This window comes from Xiphophorus couchianus, chromosome 14, assembly GCF_001444195.1.
Source record: "Xiphophorus couchianus chromosome 14, X_couchianus-1.0, whole genome shotgun sequence".
NCBI classification, from domain to species: domain Eukaryota; kingdom Metazoa; phylum Chordata; class Actinopteri; order Cyprinodontiformes; family Poeciliidae; genus Xiphophorus; species Xiphophorus couchianus.
The window spans coordinates 9072176-9089116 of record NC_040241.1 but is presented as its reverse complement, the minus strand read 5'-3'; the positions used below and the strand labels follow the sequence as shown (position 1 = coordinate 9089116).

Genomic DNA, 16941 nt, shown 5'->3' with positions numbered 1-16941 from the left:
GCCTACATGTAAGACGGGAAACGGCATGGCAGCAGCTGTAGAAACACTAGTCAGTGGCTAATTAGGTTTCGTGGATGTAGTCTACGATTCTGGGGCAGACTTTTCTGAATGCAGCAGTGTCAGTGGACACCACTTGAAGTAGAGTCTTAATGAACGAGTCACTTTTCGTATTCATCTATCTTTTACTGACGATCACATAACAGCCCCTGCCGAGAACAACAGGGTCCCTCTGTTGCCTCCTCTCCTTCCCTCTGTACAGACTTCCTCCCCGCTGTGCTCAGCTGTAGCTCCTTGTGTTACAGCATGACTGAGCTCTCTGAAGTGTTTGAGTACAGCAGGAGCTTTCATCTGTGAAAGATAATGGGGTCAGAGAGGTAGAGACAAAATACGCTTGTTGCAACACCTGCAGGAGTGTGGACAAAATAAGCCTCCTTTTGTCCTGAACCGAAAGCTTCTGCTTGATGTACTGTACAGTCGTATAAATCGATGGAAGTCTGCCGGAAAGGTCGTATGAAGCTTTAAGACAACATTAGTTTTGTTTATGTTAAATTCAAAGGAAAGCTTTGGTTCTTATGGCGTGGATGTTTGCTGACTGACAGAGTAATTGTACCTCCAGGTATCTTACAGCCAAGTAGAGACGACAAAAGGTCAGAGCAGAGGAGAAAGAACAAATTCAACCTTCAGTAACCCTAAACTCGATCCAAATGCATGAAAAGACACAACTGTTTTTAACACTGGCTTCTCTTCTTTTTTTAAGGTTTTATTGGTTCTAGTGGCCTTTATTTGATAGTTAATTGACAGGAAAGTGGGTAATGAGAGAAGGGGGAAGACATGCGGCAAAGGTCGCCAGGCCAGGAATCGAACCTGCGACAGCTGCGTCGAGGACTAAGGCCTCCTTATGTGGGTTGTGCTTAACCTCTGCGCCACCACAGCACATCCTTGGCTTCTCTTCATAACCAGAGCATTTTTATCTTAGCTATTGACCGCTCTCTTACGACTTGATCCTTGGTATACTAGGCTGGTTTCTTGACTTGTCACAGCTTCCAGGCTGTCTCTTACCACATCTGGGCTACAAGGTAACAGCCTGGATTATATTGACTTAAATGTGCCTTATTTCCCTGCTGTCATTTCTGCTACCCAGACACACAGCGATCCACTTTCAGAGCCTGTTCATCATGCAGCCTTTCAGTTTGAAGGGCTTTTAACCACAGTCCATTTGCCAGCTGCAGTTGCAATAAGTCATGTACATGCAGCCATAGGCAGAACAGGGTGAGTGCTCCACCACAGGATTAAATGCCCTCGTGTCAATACTGTTTATTGTCTTTGTACTACATTTTCTTGGGTAATCCATACACATACCCCACTTAATTCATGCAGTGGCTATAATATGTATCCATCCAGTCTAAGATCAGGCCACAAGCCCTGGATGGAAACCCTGACATTATACTTAAAAACAAACGAGTTACAAAAAAGCTTGACGTTTATTTCTCACTACAACCAGTAAATATACTGTTGGAAAATTTGTTCATCTACCCTTCAATGGTGCTGCTTTATGGAAGTAGCAGGCTGTGCCCATAAAAACAATTCCTCATGTTATAACACAGAGAAAATTTGTTTATGTTAAACAAATCGCATTGATAACCATCATGTTGTTAGACATGGCACTGATGGTGAAACCAAAACACTTTCCACTGACACATTTGCTATTTTGACCGTTTTTATAGGTAATATTGATACCAAATGTATATATTACTTCAAACTAGACAATGTGGTGGTTACTGTGCCTTTAAAATCTGATACTAAAAGGTTATTTCTAGTGTTCAATATATATTCAATATCCAAGTATAGGTCTCTGTTGAACCCCATGGGGTATTTCCTCTATAAAATAGCCATGATCTCCACAAATAAACCAGTTAGTTGATGAATCAGCTGCATTTTCTAGTCCATAAAATGATGAAAGTAATTCTAAGCTACCAAAAAAAATTGCATTTCTTCCTTTAAAATCTACATATGAGCTTTCATGTTTGACTAAGGGAATTTTAGGAGAAAAAAAACAAACAATGCAGGATCTGTACTTTTAGTGCAGATATTTAGTTACCAGAGAGAATGATGTCTGGGTAAAAAGCCCAACAGCTAGCCCTGTTTTGGCTCAAGAAGCCATCACCAAAGGCAGCTTTAGCAGGTGATTTGTCTACCTATGATAGTGAAGGTATTTTATCATTTATTGTTATTGAGAGTTTTTTATTTGTGATAAGATGTGATTCGTTGTGTTGTGGATATAAACAGTGTTGTAAGGATTGTTTTTTTTTTTTAGGTTTTTCCCATCCTGCAGTAGTGGCTAAGAATTTGGGGCAGTGGGTAGTGGCAATCTGTATTTCGGTTTATTTTTCTTCTACTTTATGATTTTCATCCTGTTTTAAGTGTGATTATAAATGTTAGTACCCGGTAGCGACAGCAGTTCCCGTCAGTGCAACCCGAGCAGGCAGCCGGGGCTCTGCGCCCTCCCTCCCCCTCTCACCGCTCCGGTTCCGCAGCAGCAGGCATCGGCAGGAAGGAGGATGGAGATCCCGGAGCAGGAATAACTCCCTGTCATACCATCTACTGGGAGGCTCTCAACCAAACACTGGGGCACAAATGGCACTCAGACCATGATGTAAGTAAAAAAAAAACAAGGCTGTGCGGAAATTGCGGCTGTTTTATCGGCGACCGTCGATGGTGAGGCGGCCGTTTGCTGATGACGGTTCGGGGTAACGTTACGAAGCTATATTGGTATTTAAATCCCCGTTTGATTAAGCAGCGACTACCATCTCTGCGATGTATATATAAAAACACACACTGCGCCTCTTCGCCGAGGATAGGAGCTGCCGCTACCGCCAGCTCGCTCCGACACACTGCCATGATATATAACTGCTGCCCAGCATATAGCCGTATCCCACCGCCCTGATGCTATTCTGTGTAGCAACGCTGAATTTGGATAATTAAAAAAAATGCTTTAAGCTATGTTTTATCTACCAGATGTGCACATTTGCTTTCTGACCTGGTTGTCTCCTCACTCACACAAAGATAGCGACGAATGTGTTTGAACACAGCGACCCGGAAAATAGACGGCGCCCACACACTGCTCCGTTATGTGGCCGTGTGGCTTTGTTTTCATACGAAGCAAAGCCAATTGCTAATGCTGGTACACAACAGGAAGACGCCACGTTTCTGGTATTTCTTAGGAACTATAATACAACTACAGATGTATACTTCACGTATATTTTTTCTATATTAAGTTAGTTTCGGGCTTATGGAACTGTGTTTTGCTATGCTTCTGATTTTACTGTTAATAATTTTGTAATTTGTTGGTAAAACAAATGATGCACAACAGGGGTTTATTAAGGCAGAGACTGTTTAAAGCAAAGCTCGTCTCATAACTATGCCTGAACACGGACAGGAAATAGAAAACCTCTGGCAGTTGTGTAATTTCAACAGCAAAAACAACATATGTGTAAGTAAAGTGATTATATGCCACTTCTCTTAAGATGGCACCTTATTTTCACTTTCAACAAAACGTATTTATGCATATTCAGGATTCCTACTTAGTCTAGAAAAGCATAGGATTTTATTCGATGTGTCAAGTTTGAATAAGTCTGGGAAAGAAAAGTTGAATATAACATTCAAAAATTTAAATTCCTGAACCATTAGTAAGTTTTTATTTGGTAGATATCATTTGATGCGCCACATCACCAGTTTAGCTTTATACAAACAGAATGTGTATTTGGTCAACATTTGTTTTGTGCCAAGAAGAATGGAGAACAATAGTGACAAGTATATGCTTGATTAAATTTAATCCTTCGAAATTTTTTTTTTTTTTTTTTTTGGCTTTTTGACTAACAGTTGAACAAACCAGAATAGTTTTACAAAATGTGACTAGTGTTGCCTTTATGGTGACAATAATGAGGAGTTGCTTGTCTTGAAGTGACTTAAGTAATTTCTTAAATTAAAGTGGAAACATGTTTGTTTGAAGATGTGCAAAAAGCATAGTCAGTTTTACCGTATGTTATTTTATGCTCTCTGTTTAATATCTACCAAATACTTTTTTCTGTACAGTGAGATGTTTCACATCACATGGCTGGATACCAAACTGCCTTCCTCTATCAAGAGATAGCCAGCCGGCAGGATGGAGCCCCAGGAGGAATGACACGATATCTTCCCCCCTTGGGTGTCGCACAACAGTCCAAAAAAATGCACTGGACCGGCGGATCCGTCTTCGTAGTCCTGGCGTGTCTTATCGCCTCCCGCTCTGCCGGGGCGTTATCGGTGGACACGGATGGGAACCGTACAGAGAACAACAACGTGACAGACGGCAGCGGCTTCGTTCCAGTTGTGTTCACTAAAGTGAGCCAGATAATTGCCAGGGAGGGGAGCTCTGCGCTGATTGATTGCAACGTCACCGGAGACCCGTTCCCCAGCGTCGAGTGGTTCAACTCCCACGGAGAGCGCCTGGACACGCAGGCTAGTGGTGAGGAAGACTTCTCTCTCTACAAAACTTGGTTCTTTGGTCAGCTTTTTTTAAAATTTTTTTTAATCTACTGTATGGTCTGAGACATGCTGCAGTCAATATCATAATAAGAGGAAGAGTTCAGGAATTACAATCAAACGCAATAAATACAATATTTACATTTCAAGACTTTATTGCTCATTACAGTTTATAAGAAGCTGGGTGAATATTGTCAGTTAAAACCGATTTTCGATTTTAATCTAATTTTTCCCCCTTTAGGAAGAACTTACAAGTGACAGAAAATATCTTAAAAACAGGCTTTTATTTCAGTCATTCCTTTTGTGAGTTGACATAAATTCAAAGGTTAGGTAAACTGAATTTGTAAAACGCGCTTGTCAAACAAAGTAGTAGTTCTTGGGTGGGCTAACATCACTGTGAACTATTTAAACCCATTAGTTTAAAAAAATCCAGATTTTCCTCCACAAACTAAGTCTTCAAAAGTAGAAAATTAAATTAATGGCTAAAATTGACTTATGGCCGAAACCTAAATCTTATGTTTTTAATAGAAAGTTGCTATATTTAGAGCTGCACCAAGAGATTAGTTGATTTTTCAGCTTAATCAGCCCTTCAGTGGGTCGGAAATTCAAAAATCCAACCTTTTTCAGTCAAGAAACCTCGTTAAAACTCTTCCAGAGTGGGCGCTTTCAGCATCAGTGAGCTTCTTAACATGGAATTAAAGGAAGCACGAACATCTAAAAGCTATTTGAAAGGAATTTACAGTATTTTCTTTGACATATAAGTTAGACATTTTAAACACCGTTCCTGTTGGTAAATTTGGAGCAAACGTCTGTGTAGTTATTTTTTAAAATTTACAGCTTGAAGACGCAAACTTTCTTTAGAAGGTCTAGAGGTAAATAAATAAATAATCAATTTCCTGTCAGGCAGCTTCAAGTGCATCAGGGTTGTTTATTTATGCCCAAACACAACAACCCACACTCAGAAGGTCAGAGGTCGTAGATGCTGTAGCTCGGTCACCTATGGGAAAATAGGTTGGATATGCTGACTGGGACAGCATATCCAACCTAGCGACTGCCATCGCTAGATATGTTGACTGGGACGAAGTAATTCATGTAAAGTAGGGATTTTACTCTTACTTTCTGCATCATTTGGCACATTTTCATCTCTATTGGAAAGAAACAGATGAAACTGTTCCTAATTCATTCATTAAAGATTTTCTTTTATGTGAGAGAGATTATGTTTTCAGCATCAGAGGAAGAGTGTTTTTATGTCGGTGCCTTTCCTGCGCTAACCTGTTGTAACCTGCCATCAGAGGCATGAAGTAGGAGGCTGAGTCATTGTTATTATTAATATTTTAACCCAAAACCCCCACAGCTGTACTCTCAGAACTTCCTCCAAAAAAAAAAAAAAGGCTTCACTTCCCCTGCGCTTATCCCAGATTGTTTCTGGATTAGATTCTCTTGATTAGTGCTGCTTGGGTCGTTCCTGCAATCGTGCGTTATTTCCCCTACAATCATTATAGAAGCAGTTGGCAAAACATCAGTGGTTTCATGTGAGTCGACTGCCGGGACAAAATTAGAAATCTGCTTTTTATTTTTTTTGTCTGAAAAGGCGGATGGGTGGGAAAGCAGAGTTATCCAGCTGCTTTTCCTGAAAACTCATTCATCTCTTCCTGAGGACAGAAGTCTGCTCAGGATGTTTGTGGACGGGTCTTAAAGAAGTCCTCTGTGATATTTCTCCAACTCTATTCCCACGCTGCTTGCGAGGGAACGAGGACTTGTTGATGCAGAATCTTAAAAATGTATCGAGTGGGATGAAATCTGTCCACAAAGTCGGCTTTCATTCAAAGCCAGAGTAGAATTAAGATGGCGGACATGAAATGCCCACGACAGAGACGGACAATATTGAAGGAGTGGAAGTTGGAAGGAGACTGGGTTGTGCCGAGCAGTAGATGATTTGCTTTGCGCAGCTATTGGATTAAACTAAAATCTCCTTAAAAAAAACCAGCTTACGAAATGAATAGTGGGTTCTGTTTGGTTAAGGGGGCTTCTTTCTACATTACTGTTTGGTTGTAGCTTTAACATCTAACAGAGCGGTATTGATCAACTCTGCAGTAGAAAACACTGATCTGGAGCTGTTCCTTTGAACTGCTCAGCGGCTCAACAGTTCACATTCTGCTCATCAGTGAAAACGAGCAGCTCATTGATTTGACGTGCTGCAATCCAGAACTAAAGCAAACAGGCAGCGCTCTGCGGGCCCAATATGGTTCAGTCTTTTCAAATACTCGTTTGAGCAACTGGTCTGGTGGAGTGACTGCAGCTGGCTGCTTGTTGCTGCATGCACATTCACAAAACCACGTGTAATTAAGCGCAGGCCTTTCCTCCAAATGAGAGAAAGATCACATGTATAAACACGCACTTCAACATATTGTATTTGAATTTTATGTAATTAAATGTGTAGTTTCAGTTTTTTTTCCTTTGACAAAAATAGGAAAGGTGCAGTGTGCAAGTTTCCATTTTATTGTGAAACTGTTTTGAACATCACAAATCATTTAAAACATCTGGTTTACTTTGTCTGAGGTTTGCGGTTGTAATTTTCAACAAAGGTATAAAAAGTATAATGGGTGTGAATACTTTTGCAAAGCGCTGTTTCCCCTGAATAGTCTGATGTGGATTGCATAGTGCCCAGTGTTACGGGATGAAACGTATTGCTGTGTTTAAATATTGGAAACATGGCGGGCCTCTCCTCATCTCTGCTGCTCTCAGGCCTTAAATGTACCTAGTGAGGATGCAAACAGTTAATTAACTTTCGATCAATTGTCAATTAATTGTTTATTAGATTAAAATTAGTTCCAATGATGAATAACGTCCTCTTAGACCTCTTTTAGTGTTGTAGTTCATCTGCCATCCAGCAGAGGGCGCCGTTGGTCATCCTTAGGCTTAGCCAGTTGATACGAGAATAAAGATGACGAGGCCAAACCAGAATTGGAAAGTGAAATGGTCCAAACAGAGTCCTGTTTGGGATGTAAAATGGACTTTAAGTGGTTCTGTTTTGAAATATAAACACTCGATAAGTTTCTTAAGTTTCATCTTGACAGCGCTCATTTAGCCTAGCTGAAAGGCGAAACAGCGTCAGCCTCTCATTCAGAAATTACTGAATGAGAAATTCAGTAATTGTTAAGGTCAGGATGTGTTTGAAAAACAGAGAACAATTGTAACACAACTGGAAAAAATGTAAAAAAAAAAAACATGATGCCAGAAAAACGCCATCATGGTCGTGTGTGTGTGTGTCTGCAGGAGGGAAGTGGTGGCTGCTGGACACCGGAGTCCTCAACATCACCAGCATTGAGTTCTCAGACCGAGGCAAGTATACGTGCATGTCCACCAACGTCCATGGCACCGCCAATGGCACGGTGACCCTGCGCGTGGTCTTCACCAATGGCGACATGGGCGTGTACTACATGGTGGTGTGTCTGGTCACCTTCACCATCATTATGATCCTGAACGTCACACGCCTCTGCATGATGAGCAGCCACCTGAAGAAGACAGAGAAGGCCATCAACGAGTTCTTCCGCACCGAGGGCGCCGAGAAACTGCAGAAGGCCTTCGAGATCGCCAAGCGGATCCCCATCATCACCTCGGCCAAGACGCTGGAGCTGGCCAAGGTCACCCAGTTCAAGACCATGGAGTTCGCCCGCTACATCGAGGAGTTGGCCCGCAGCATCCCGCTGCCGCCGCTCATCATGAATTGCCGCACCTTCATGGAGGAGATCCTGGAGGTGGTGGGGGTGGAGGAGATGAGGCACACCTTCATCCGGCACGCCCCCGAGTGGCGGCGCGACGCGTATGGCTGGATCCCCTCCATCGGCGTGCGGGACGTCTTCACCATCCTGCAGGTGAGGGACAGAGAGCGCAGCGAGTCGCCGGCCGCCGACTCGGACAACTCGTCCGTTCACGAGCAGCCGCAGCAGATCGCCATCCAGGCATCCGTGCACCCTCCGCTCGACAACGGGGACTGCTGCGTGTACGAGGCGTCGCCGCCGTCGCTCTCCCCCTGCCCCTCGCCGTCCCCGCCGTGCTCCCCTCTGCCTCTGGAGGAGCAACAGGTGGCGCAAGAAGAGGAGATCGGCAGCCAGGCAGCGGCCGAACAGATAGTCAGCGAGACCCCCCCCTGCCAGGTGTTTTACGAAAGCCATGTTTGATTGGACTACGAGGGGCGCGCTGACATCCTGCTATGCATCTCACACTGTATGAAACAATCACCTGTTTATTCATCTCTATCTCTGAAGTTCCTGACACATTTCATCCAATCAGAGGCTCTTTAAGCACTCTTCACTCTGGATTTTCATGCTTGAATGTACGTGAGAGGAGGTAGTAATATTAATAATGTAATAAGCAGAGGATTGTATGAGGAGCTGTCTTGTTATTTAAAGAGGAGACAGGGGGATTTGCTTCAGTTTGTAGTTTCTTACAATGTTCGAATTTTTAATTTTCCTCACCCACCTCCAGGCGTTACCACGGCGCTCTGCTTAACTGCATGCTGGACTGATGAAGCTAAAAGGGTAGCCTGACTGGAACATGCTTTAAGGCCAGGTGGACCTGTGAATATACGGAGTCCTGATTAAAGACACACCTCTGAGTGGAGTTTGTTTTCTTTCAGATAATTTTAATTATAGAGTATTATTCCTGACTGTGCTGTGGTTTGATTCCTCCAGTCTGTCTAGTTTAGGCAGGTTGGACTTTAAACTCTCCTCTCATTCAGTGTTTTTGGTTTATAATCCACCTCCCTGTCTAATCTTAGCATTATCTTTCGTCTGCAGAGGCTTTTCTGTAAACTTGCATGTTAAAGTGGACAGTTGAGATGTCCGACATCTTGTTCTGGGACTCCTTGTGTTTTCTTCCGTCGCTTGGGCTGAAGCTCCAGTCTGTGGCCGAGACGAGCTGCACGCTGTTCTGCTTTCACCAGTGCTCTACAGATGCCTCTTTTTTTCTTCTTCTTTTGTAGTGGAATAAAATAAGAGTGCTGTGCTTTAAGATAAAATAAAAAGCAAGGCTGTGTGAATGGTGACTTTTCTTATTAATGATGCTTGTGCTACCCACCGGGTTGAAAATGTATGTTTTTAAGAAATTTTTTCTGCTCTTATTATTAATAGACAGTTACACTTTCCTGAATCATGCAATGACTACATCGTCATCCATACATGCTGTGTGCTTCCTCCTCATTGGCTACAGGAGACAGGTACCAGCAGCCAATTACAACTATAGAGTAGCAATAGTTTATTACTGCTATTATTAGTAACATTTTAATGGTACCGACCTCCCTACAACTCTGCAGGGAATTAGCAAGGTGTCCACGCAACCTTAAAAAGTATTCATGTATCTAAGACTTAAATGTAGAGCAAAAAGTTAATTGGCCTTTATTATGTTAATTTCAGGTCTTAAATTTGGTGGTGGCAGGACTATGTAATCTTGTATATTTCATGTAGATTATTTTTATATTCTCGTGGGACTTTTGTTTGGCAAACTTTTGAGTCACGCGCAGGTTCATCGTGGTTCGAGGCAGGTGAGGCTACCGCTAACTAGCAGCGAACTTTGCTAACTAGCAGCGAACTTTGCTAGCTAGCAGCGAACTTTGCTAACTAGCAGCGAACTTTGCTAGCTAGCAGCGAACTTTGCTAGCTAGCAGCGAACTTTGCTAACTAGCAGCGAACTTTGCTAGCTAGCAGCGAACTTTGCTAACTAGCAGCGAACTTTGCTAGCTAGCAGCGAACTTTGCTAGCTAGCAGCGAACTTTGCTAGTTAGCAGCGAACTTTGCTAGCTAGCAGCGAACTTTGCTAACTAGCAGTGAACTTTGCTAACTAGCAGCGAACTTTGCTAACTAGCAGCGAACTTTGCTAACTAGCAGCGAACTTTGCTAGTTAGCAGCGAACTTTGCTAACTAGCAGCGAACTTTGCTAGCTAGCAGCGAACTTTGCTAACTAGCAGGGAACTTTGCTAGCTAGCAGCGAACTTTGTTAGCTAGCTAGCTTTTTGCGTCTGTTATGGGTAAGTGAAAATTTGTGGCGTTTTTGCTGGACCACGTTCGTTTTTGCCACTGGCTTTCTTCTGTCGCCAAACCTGTTAACCAAAATCATAGACATCTGCAGGTTGTCTATGATTGGTGCTCTGTTTGGACAGACTTTAGTGTTGATCAGGAATTAGTATTTAATTTAAATGAATCACAACTCATTTAATTTCTGCTCGTTTCAAGCCGTTTGTGGGCACATGAAGTTATAAAACGGGGTTAATAGTTAATAATATTGGGACATTGTCATTAATTTATTGAATTAAAAAAAATAGTTTCTCAAAAAAGAACATGATATATGAAATGCAAATATGTGAATCTCTCTGCCAGCTTCTCCAATTAAGGTACAATCTGTAAAATATTAGAAACAGCTTTAGAAAGTTTTGTCAATTAAATCAAACATCTAAACTGTTTGGATATTTACAAGAACTGACCAATGCCAGTTGATTTTTTTTCCCCCTCCAAAATATTTTGAATTGCGTGGCCCTGGAGTACTTGGCACATGCTCCACAAAAACATGCCTGTTTTGGGGGGTTATGGTGACAATAACTTTTCACTATTTCTTTTTGTGTATGTTCCCCTTTGTCTAATTCTTTGTTCAGACGTTTTAAATCTGAAGAAAGGAGAAGAGGATGTTTTTTTTCTGATTAACAAGACCAAAATACTTAAGAAACTTAAATATCTCCTTCTGCACTTCTATTCCTAGTTCTTTCTAGTGATTTTTTTCTTCTTCAAATATTCTGATATACCATTTTAATTATTTTTTTACAAGTGGAATTAAAAGTCTTCAAGTTTGGCAACCCTGACCTGTTTCCAAACTTAACCAGTTAAAATTCCAACAGAGCGTAACAGACGTTTATGTTTGTGATGGTACTCAGATGAGGCATGATGGTTACTATGGAGATGCCTCTCTTTGATGCAGTTCTCTAACTGCGAACGGCAGATATTTTGTTTCTAATCTATCTTCCTTTTTCATCCTGAAGTGAAACTTGGGTCTTTATCCAGAAGCGTCACATCGTCCGATAGGAATGGGCCTCAGAAGCTGTGTCTCCATTGAGAGACTTAATTTTCTAAATTAAGTGAATTTAGAAAATAAATTCACTTAATTTCAATTTCTAAAAAAAACAAAACAAAAAACAAATTTTGCGATAAAACGTTTTGAGGTGGGTTTTTGGGCAATAATTCATTCTGTGCAAAAATGTTTCTGTCGTGATGCAGGTCTTCGATTTAATTCCTAGTGGTACTAAGTTTAAATTTGAGTTAATGAAACCTACAGAAACGCTGCTAAGAGATACAAAGAAAAAGATGGACAATTAGAAAAACTATGGAAACCGACATTTTTTTTTTGGTTTCATTATTTGAGAATTTTTGGTTTTCCGAATCTAAAATATTGCCGTTTACACTGTTGGACCAGGAATATTTGTCTTTATGCTTTTTGAAACAAAAAAGAGGAAATGGGAGGCGTCGCGTGGCAGTGGGCGCCCACAGACCCCATGCGGCTTTCCCAGCATGCCTCTGTTCTCGGTTTCCTTGCCGCATGTTTCTGCCCCTTCCTGTAGAATTACTGTCAAATAAAAAATATTTAAAAGGAGTTGACCCAAAGAGAAAACGTAGATTAGTCCTAAATACCAACATTGCCAGTGAAGAAATGCATCCAAAAACATTTACAATTATTTCTCTAAAAAGCAATCCTACATCTGAGTTACAACACAATAATTGAGAGATGCATTTTCATACAGACTGTCTTTAAACACAATCAGTGAATAATTGCTTTGGATGAGAAGTATTGATATTTATATGGATTTTAAAACAAAGATGATTAAACGGAGTCAAAATGGCAACAGAAATTGTGAATTAAGGAATATTTAGAGAATGGAACTAAACCAAGTGAAGGTTCTGTAGTCAGATGATAAAAATATTAGAAAATTGAGATCTTTATTGGAAATAAATCCAATCTTTTCACAGCTAAACGTTTTCACCTTAAAACTCATTTCATGCAGCAGACCAACAAAAAGCAAAAATATTGAATGTGTATCATTTTCATTACACTTCATAACTACTAGACAATGTGCTGCTCTGTCATAAGATCCCAACAAAATGTATTATTTAATGATTTTAAGGGCTAGGAATACTACAAAGCACTGCATTAAGCTCTGAAATCTTAATCAAATAATTTCAGACTTCTATATTTACCGTGCAAGATTGAAATATATTTATCTTCAGTTGTTGCAGAAATCTTCACTGAAGCTGCAGCTAAACCTCAGCGTGAATGACAGGATGTGAAGTTTGCTAAAGTTCAGCCGACAGCATCACACAGAGACTCATCTGTGCAACTTCAATATTTTCTCCTTTTAATTTAAAACAAGTTTTATTTTCTTTACATATTCTCTGTTCTTAATGTACAATCAAACAATGTAATCATACATAAAATTCTTCCGAATAATAATAATTATAATAATTCACAACTGTATGGACACTACCCATAAATTATAAAATAAAGGAGAACATCGGGTTCAGTATGAAATACAATGTTAGGCAACACCACTGGTTGACAAAGATGATGCTCTGCTCCCCGCTGAACCACAGCAGGACAGTCACCGCAACGCAAAGACGCACACAGGTCCGCAATCACACCCCTCACACACACCCCTCACACACACACACACGCTACAGGTAACGTGCTACTGCTTGTCCGCTTTCTCGTCCGAGTCTCCTCCCTTCATAATTTCCAATTGAAATGTCAGGTGTGCGAGGACAAAGAACGAAACGAAAGGAAGCGAAGCCCGACAATCTCCCATCAGGCACTTCAGAGACGTGGCGAGACCAGAGGAGCACGAAGAACGCCTGCCTGCCTGCCTGCTGGGGGGCGACAGCAGAGACCCGTTCAGATTTAGAGGGGCTGAAAGCAAAGGCAGCAAGTCAGGCTGCAGTTTAGACAGTTTTAAGACAGTCGGCTACTCCGCTTTCAACTGTAAGATCCCACTTTAGGGAACTGTTCCTCTTTAAATCAGTTATTACTGTTTTGCCGAAACTTAACAGAAAAAGTATATTTGGTAGTTTTTACACAATTTAGATCTCCTAGTTTTGAAGAACGACACAATTGTTAATTATTCGTGTTATGTTTCCAAAATTAAATAAAGCAAAAACAAAAAACTAGGGTTTGATTGAGTTGAAAGCTAAAGCAGCTCAGATGTGCCTGGTTACAATGTGGAAAACATTTATTCCAGCAATGCAAGAACTCGCTCTCATACAAATTTATTACGTACACAGTAGTAGATTTCAAGCATTTTTCTTCTATTAACTGTTTCATTTTGGCTTATAGAAAACCAAAACCCAAATGCAACTTTCTCAGACAGTTAGAATATCATGCAAGTCCAATAAAACGATTGATTTTAGACTAAATATTATATTAGTCCATACATAGGGAACACTGCTGGGTTGATCCTGCAGTCACTGAGGGTAAGCCTCAAAATGTTTTCGCTGAAGAAGCTGGATGTTTACAGAGGGCCGAATCCAACTGCTGGAAAGTTGAGCGGAAGGAAAAAGTCTTGCTCCATTTCAGATAAGAAAATTAAGTCTCCCAAAACCCTAACAAAAAGAGTGCACAAAAGTTTATATACTTTTGTGTATTACTGCAATTCTATAAATGTTTTATTGATGTGATTTAATGTTACAATTATCGCCAAATCTGATTTGTTTTTTGTTTTTTAAGGTGTGTAGTATAAATTATCAAAATTAACTCCAGTAAATGCCTGAAATCACACCGTGTGTAAAGGCTCCGTCACATACATGTTTACATTTTTTGGAATTACTGAAATAAATAAATCTTTTCAGAGATTTTGTAATCTGTTGAGACCCGCCTGCATTTGAAGTTTGTGACCCGTTTTAAAGAGAGAAGTTCAAACGGAGTCACTCTCACTGTAACAAATTCAACCAATCAAAACAGACCAATTCTGATGCTTCGAGCTGATTGGCTGCAATGAGATCAGGTGTTTTTAAATGTTCGTTTGAAACAAACCCCTCATATTGACGTAGCATGGTTTTCATCTGACAGTTTTCATTTTGTACTTCAACTACACACAGACACACACACACCCAGACACACAACCTGCCTTCATAATTAATGAACTCACACACACAGACTTGCACACTAGTGGCTCAAAAATGAAAACATCCAAACTTTTCACTTTCTTCTCTTCATTCCTTCTGGACGGGAACATTTTTGTTCTTGAAATAAAGTACCGACTCCATCTCAGTGCATCTCTTCCTGGGTTTGCTCACACACACACCCACCCACGCACACAGGGAGACGGATATTAAAGCCAACTCATGTAGCTGGGTGCAGTTCCCATAGTGGCCTGGCTGGAATGTGGAGGCGCTGCAGACACACTGACTCACGCATACTTCACAGGTAAACAACGCATTTCTTTTTTTTTTGTTTTGTTTCTGGAGGACGGACAGGTCAGAGGTGTGTGTATGTGTGTGTTTTGTATGGAGGGGAGGTGAGTGCGCAGGAAGTATCGAGGTCGCATCATCGCATCCCTCGTCTGCGGTTCATTCTGACCTTTTGACCCCTACGGAACAGGAGGGCAGGCGCAGCAAGAGTGCAAACAGGTGTAACGTTTCAGGTCGCGTGTGTTTGGAGACAGCATGCATGTTTCGAATGTCTGAGTGCAAAAGAAAAAGTGTGTGTGTGTGTGTGTGTGTGTGTAAAAAGTGCCTTCAACACGTGACCGTTTTCTGTCCTCAGCAGCCAGACGACAACATCAATGTTTTTATTGTCGCTTTTCTCCTCCTGGTGGCCCGAAAGTCTCTGGGGGGGCCACAGCGAGTCATTCAGTGAGGCTCAGGGGCCTGCAAAGCTGAACGTTAAAGGAAATAAAACAAACCACAAAAAAAAAAAAAAAGTGTCCGGATGTCAGAGATTGGAGCCGTTCAGGAGGCAGACCTCTTCCTCCTCCTCTTCCTCCTCCTCGCTACATCCTCCTCCCCCCCAGCCGTCCTGGAAGGAACGGATCAGTTGAACATGATGGACTCTGGATCTTGGTTTGCCATTTGAGCCATGTGACGAAGGATATCTTTTTTTGTGATAATACCAAGAAGGCGCCTGCAGGGGGAGACAGAGGGAGGGAACGGAAACAGATTAACAGACACGCGAGGAAGTGCTTCAAATCTGCGTCTACGACGAAAGCATCGTGTTTTTGTTGGCCTTTACAGGAGCGGGATTTTTACTTTTTTGTACTTTTTTGTTGTTTAGCCGAGTCGCCGTTAGTTTGTTTGGATATGAAATTAGAATCGGTGCCAACAAAAAAACGAGTCCCAGAGGAGATAAGGGTCAGCAGGAGGGTGAGAAACTGCAGGAAAAGAGCTGGTCAGAAGCAGAACCCGCTTCAGACCGAGGAGTCATTTCAGAAGATCTGGAACCTACGGAGAGGAGACCGGAAGTACTGGACGGAAGTTAGAGCTCGGACAAGCAGGAAGTCAGGAGAAGCCTGGCAGGAAGGCCAGGCTTCTCCTGACTTCCTGCCAGGACAAGTTTTATTAAAATTTGTCAGCTTTCCAAGCTCAGCCGCATCAGACATCAAGATCATCTTTATCCCAAACGCGTTTCCGATTTAACGTAAACTACTTAACGGACGACTGCGTAAAGAAATGTTCCAGTTTATGACCACTTTAAACTTACATCGACTCCCGTTTCTAAAATGGAAACAATCCCAGCACAGCAACATGGATTTCTCCTTTAAGTGGGGAAAACTCTTCACCAAGAGGCGACACAATTATTGCCGTAATATGTATTTTAGTTCGACAGCAAAAGATGAAGAAACGGACAACAGACAGAACCTCGCTAAATTATTTACACCGCTTGAATTTTTTCAAAAAAATAGTATGTTACAAAAAATGAATGTATTTGCTTTATTTGGATACAGCAAATACACCCCCAAAGTGAAACATGGTGGTGGCAGCATCATGCTACGGGGAAACTGGTCATTTCTGACGCTAACAATCAGGAAAAAATGGTGGTTTGATTCTGCCTGTAATCAAGGAAAAATGTAATCTATTTTGGGGGTATTTTGCAGCATTAGTGGATATTCACTTTCTTTCCAAAAATATTATATGAACATCTATGAGATTTCTGTTTTTGAATTTGACCCATCCCTTAATTCTGTTTTAATTTACGAGTTTTATTTGCACCAGCGTGAGCCTGGTCAGCAGGTGGCAAAAGTAAAGGAGTAAAATGATTCAGAGCATATTTAATCATTCTTCAAAAATATCTTTTTAACCATCTTAACATTTCTTTTTTTAATTATTTCCAACATGACTGAAGAGTAAAGGTGCCAGAAACCTTCCCAAGTTGATTTAAGAAAACGCTACATTA

At 41.3% G+C, this 16941-nt stretch overlaps 2 protein-coding genes across 7 annotated transcripts in view; one reads left to right on the top strand and one right to left on the bottom strand.

Moving 5' to 3' along the window:
- Window positions 1-949: 949 nt before the first annotated feature.
- On the top strand, window positions 950-9562 carry mfap3l (microfibril associated protein 3 like). Of its 2 annotated transcripts, none has more exons than XM_028038162.1 (3): window positions 950-2715; window positions 4093-4504; window positions 7798-9562. In XM_028038162.1, exons 2-3 carry the CDS (start codon window positions 4111-4113, stop codon window positions 8700-8702), a joined length of 1299 nt encoding a protein of 432 aa, XP_027893963.1. In that variant the 5' UTR covers window positions 950-2715; window positions 4093-4110; the 3' UTR covers window positions 8703-9562. The 2 variants fall into 2 exon arrangements, with proteins under 2 accessions (XP_027893963.1, XP_027893961.1); XM_028038160.1 differs by having other exon boundaries at window positions 952-2653.
- Window positions 9563-12893: 3331 nt separating this feature from the next.
- clcn3 (chloride channel 3) overlaps window positions 12894-16941 on the bottom strand; it is a 39998-nt gene continuing 35950 nt past the window's right edge. For 4 of the 5 annotated variants that reach the window (XM_028038155.1, XM_028038157.1, XM_028038156.1 and 1 more), the window contains one exon: window positions 12894-15672. In XM_028038155.1, the coding sequence (XP_027893956.1) occupies window positions 15484-15672 (189 nt within the window). In that variant the 3' untranslated portion in view covers window positions 12894-15483. The remainder of the gene's footprint in view (window positions 15673-16941) is intronic. The other variant, XM_028038158.1, reaches the window with a different exon arrangement.

Coding starts and splice junctions, on each gene's coding strand:
- mfap3l (XM_028038162.1), top strand. CDS start 4,111: ATGGCTGGATACCAAACTGCCTTCCTCTATCAAGAGATAGCCAGCCGG. Junction 4,505..7,797: donor CCTGGACACGCAGGCTAGTG/GTGAGGAAGACT, acceptor GTGTGTCTGCAG/GAGGGAAGTGGTGGCTGCTG.